The following is a 4,403-nucleotide window of genomic DNA, read 5'->3' on the forward strand; positions in this document are numbered from 1 at the left end:
ACACACACACACACACACACACACACACACTGTTCTCAGACTGGGTTGTCATTTCATATTCTGGAGAAGGAATCACAGCCAGCCTCCCCCTCCTCACTGGGCTGTGGGCCACGGTCCTGCTTCCACCAGGAGAAAGCCGGCAGCTCTGTGGGACACGGGGGCAGCCTGACTTGTGGCAGAACTCGGTACGGCTCAGAAGACTCCTGGAGACCCCATTGATGAGCAGGGTGATGCCCGGCTAGTGGTCCCACCTCTGTGGGCTTCAGTTACCCTCACACACAGAAAGCACTTCCCTGCGGCCAGCAGCAAGTGGCCAGCAGAAAGCAGGCGGCCATGGCAGGGGTGTCCGGGGAAGGCAGGGGGCTGCTGGGCACTGCAGGAAGGGCTCCGCCGAGCTTGGCAGAGGAGAGAGCACTGGGTGTTGGAGGGACCTGGAAGAGTTGGGCTGGGGGCAGATGGCAGGAGAGGAGAATGCCCCTTGGGAAGCAGGACTGGGAAGGCAGTGTTAGGGTACAGCCCCCAGCACCTTCTTTGCTTGACTTTGTGGGTTTCTCCGCAGGGTTGCTCAAGAGCCGTTATTTCCAGCGCACCTGACAGCTGACCGTGAGGCGCCGTCTTCACCTGAGGACAGTGTCCAGCGGGCGGGAGAGGGCTTTGTTTGTGCTGACACCTGCAGAGATGGGGCCGCTGGATACAATCGTAAGGCAGGAGAGACTCTGGGTTTCCATCAGAAGGAAGAGATGCAGCTAAGAAAAGCAACCTGTAAGACGTCAGAGAACCAGGGCAATCTGGTAAATAAAGAGCTACGGTAAGGGTTCTGTTACAGAACGAATCGAGACTTCACCCACAATTCAAAACAAACGAAAATCCTCCCTGCCATGGAGTCAATGCTGACTCATAGCACCTGCCCCTGTAGGACAGGATAGAATTGCCTCTGTGCTTTTCCCAGATGGTAACTCTTTGTGGGAGTAGAAAGCCCCATCTTTCTCCTGAGGAGCGGCTGGTGGCTTCGAACTGCTGAGCTTGCAATTAGGAGCCCAGTGAGTAAGCGCTACGCCAATTCCTAAGCCCTGTTATCTCGGGGTGTGATATGACTCGGCCATACGGTGGTTCTGGAGATGTGATCAGTGAACATGAGGTCAGACTGGAATGGGGGGTTGGGGCTGATTCAATAGGAGTGGTGTCCCTTACCAAAGAGGAGACAAGACAGAGGGGAGCCGGCCACACGAAGACAGGGACACTAATGGGGTGATGTGTAAAACTAAAGGGACCATCAGGCTACCAGAAGCTGGCAAAGACCGAAGGGCTCTTCCCACCACAGCCTTTGAAGAGAGCATGGCCCTGCCACCACCCTCAGTTCTGACTCTGGCCCCCAACTTGTGAGGGAACCGATCAGGTCTTTTTAAGTCACTCCGTTTGTGGCACTGTTTCGGCAGCGCCATAAAATGAACGCAGACCATTCGCCCCGAGGAAAATGAGACGAACACAAGTAACCCCCTTTGAAGAACCAGGCAAACACAGAGAGAGCCTCAGACCAGAGAGCCCTCTCACTGCATGCAACGCCCTGCAGTCTGTCTGAATATGAAGCTTCCGTGTGGTTACTATGTTGTTTTTTAATAGGACCAAGTGATATTGGCTAATTGGGGAAAGGTTTATTTTGGACCATTTGCAAAGGGCCGGCGGGGTGGGGGTGGGGGGTGCAGAGGGGAAGGACGACTCGCTAGCTGAGCCCTGGTCATCAGGCCCCTTCAGAAGCCGAGCTGGGTCTAGGACTCAGATTTTCCAGAGCCCTGCGTGACCCTCATCTTTTGAGGGGGTAGAAAAAGTCGAGGTTAATTTTCAGTTGTCTACATCGTCCACATTGAGGAAATGAGGCACAGATAATCCCAAGCAGTGAGTAATTCCCACACCAGCCATGTCTCTAGTCTGGTCATTTGCTTTGGAAGCTTCTTGACAACTTCAGAAGGAAGCCACCAGATTGGGGTGCTGGCTGGTCCTGGATGTCCCGCCTTCCCTCGTCAAAGTCATCCTGCGTCCTGTTCCAGGAGGACCTAATGGCAGCAGATGGAGGGGAGGGGACTCTTCAGCTCCATCATAAATTGGTGCTGGGCAGTGGGAGGCAGGCAAGACATAAGTCATTTCTATTTAAAATGCTTGCTATGGGGTCACCAACTAACAGAACTCACCCACCCTTGCCACCGAGTCGATTCTGACTCATAGTGACCCTACAGGACAGGGTAGAACTTTCCCTATGGGTTGCCAGGATTGTAACTCTTTACACTAGTAAAAAGCCTTATCTTTTTCCTTTGGAGTAGCGGGTGGTTTCAAACTGCTGGCCTTGACGTTAGCAGCCCAATCAATAACCACTAAGCCATCAGGGCCCCTTCAGCTAGAACAGTCACTGTAAACAAGACAATGAATTGTGTCCACCAAAGACTTCCATATGGACACTGACTCATTATGGTAATAAGGACGTGGAAGCCAGAGGTTGACTATATTCTGATTTCATGGCTGGGGGATCCGTGACTCAGAAGGGGGGAACATCCAAATTTGAGGTCAGAGTCCAAATTCCATCTCCAAGCTCCCGACTCCAATTTGGTTTGTCTAATTACTATCATCTCCTAATAGCTAAGGCTGTTGTAGAGCCAGATGGCTCTCACGGCCAGGACCTGAGTGGAAATGCAAGAGATGCTTAAGGCTGAGAACTGGTGATGGCTGGAGTCAAGAGGAGCCAGTTCTTCATCAGTCCAGCACATGTTGAACGCCTACCAAGTGCCAGGAGGCGGGCTTGGACAGAGAGGGGGAAGCAGGGATGAATCAGACATTGACCCAGACCTAAAGCAACACGGGGTAAACAGAGCCCGTACAGAAATCTCTGTGATACACCCATCAAGGGCTGTGAGATGAACTCTAAAACAGGGCTGGGCTGTTTAGTCTTCCATTCAATGAAATCAGTCCATCCGCCACTTGGGCACAGTCTTAATGCCTCTGGAGACAATGCTAAATAAAGCTCATGGCCACCCCCATGAAGCTCCCCTTGAATACTTAAACTGAGTAACTGAGGGGGCTTCTCAAAAGACAGTCCCCCAGCTCCCAGCGCAAGCATACTGACTCAGGGTGAGGGGCTTGGAAAATGTTGCCCAAGAGACCCAGAGCTCAGCTTCTAGGCATTCTCCAGAGAGGAGAGGGGGCCAGAGAATCAGGAGTTCACAGCCTACCCAGCCCCTACTGATCCCCACCTTGGCTGAGCCCAGCCTCCATCGGCTCCACACCCTGTCTGTACACAGCTCTCCTGGGTGACCACGCAGAGCACATGTACTCCGGCATTCTCACAGAGGTGGTGTTCCAAGGTCATTGTGACCAGGGTTCCGGGGCTCTTGTGACCACTGGCTGGCTCAGTCCAGGTGCAGACGGGCGGTCAGACGAGAACCAGTCACTCCTGGGAATGCAACTCCTCACTAAGTAACTCTGCTGATTACGTGTCCTGATTAGGACTCCAAGTGAGCACTGGTCAGAGTCTGGGTTGAAGACAGCGAGCCGGGACCATGACCACCCTGTCTCCCGAGAACAGCCTCTCAGCCATGCGGTCAGCCTCCTTCATCCTGGTGCGTGTTCTTCATCAGCTCTCAGTCTCTCTCCCCAGGTGCCCAGGGGCTTATACATAGGGCTGTTAATCACAAGGTCAGCAGTTCAAAAACACCAGCCATCCTGTGGGAGAAAGACGAGGCTTTCTACTCCGATACAGGAAACTCTCAGGGCCAGTTCTGGTCTGTCCCATCCCGAGTGTTTTGCCAACAATTTTGGTACGCTGCCACCAGCCAGCAGTGGTGTTTTTGTTGGTATAGGTGGCCCTGGCCCGCGATGCTCTAAGATTCATTAGCTGTTGGTCACAGTCATAAAAATTTTCCACACAGTATCTTTTACAAAATTATAATAACTAATCATAATGACCTTAACCAATCTCAAGTCTCATTAATCCTCGTGATTAAGAGAGTGATACATAAAAAGCAGACATGCAAAACAGACACCCCTCTCTCGGTCAAGTTTGAACTGTTAGGATCTCTTGCAAATTCTCACCAGGCTTGATTTCCATTTTCTTTCTATTGTCTTCATTTCTCTGAACTTAGGGAACAACAAACTCTCACGCAGCCCGCTTTGTGTGCAGACTGTCCTCAATGCGCGGTTTATAGTCGTTCGTTCTCATCTCAACCCTGGGGGGCAGAAGCTGCTGGTACCCTCATGCCACAGATGGGGAAGTCGAGGCACAGAGACTCAGTAAGGTCCTCAAGGAAGGGGCAGTGCTGGGATTTGAAGGCAGGAAGGTGGGCCACAGAATCCGTCCACTAAACCAGCGATTCTTCCCCTGTAGTGTCCGGATGGGCAGTAGATGCATGCCCTGGGGC

The 4,403-nt window shown here is 52.4% G+C and overlaps 1 protein-coding gene across 1 annotated transcript in view; it reads left to right on the forward strand.

Annotated features, from left to right (window-relative positions):
* Positions 1-3,449: 3,449 nt before the first annotated feature.
* The window catches only part of TBC1D21 (TBC1 domain family member 21), a 16,061-nt gene continuing 15,107 nt past the window's right edge, over positions 3,450-4,403 (forward strand). The window contains exon 1 of the mRNA XM_004711959.2: positions 3,450-3,605. Within this exon, the coding sequence (XP_004712016.1) occupies positions 3,546-3,605 (60 nt within the window). The 5' untranslated portion in view covers positions 3,450-3,545. The remainder of the gene's footprint in view (positions 3,606-4,403) is intronic.

This window comes from Echinops telfairi, unplaced genomic scaffold (assembly GCF_000313985.2).
Source record: "Echinops telfairi isolate 266 unplaced genomic scaffold, ASM31398v2 ScPeMD7_7475;HRSCAF=8513, whole genome shotgun sequence".
Taxonomy (NCBI): Eukaryota; Metazoa; Chordata; class Mammalia; order Afrosoricida; family Tenrecidae; genus Echinops; species Echinops telfairi.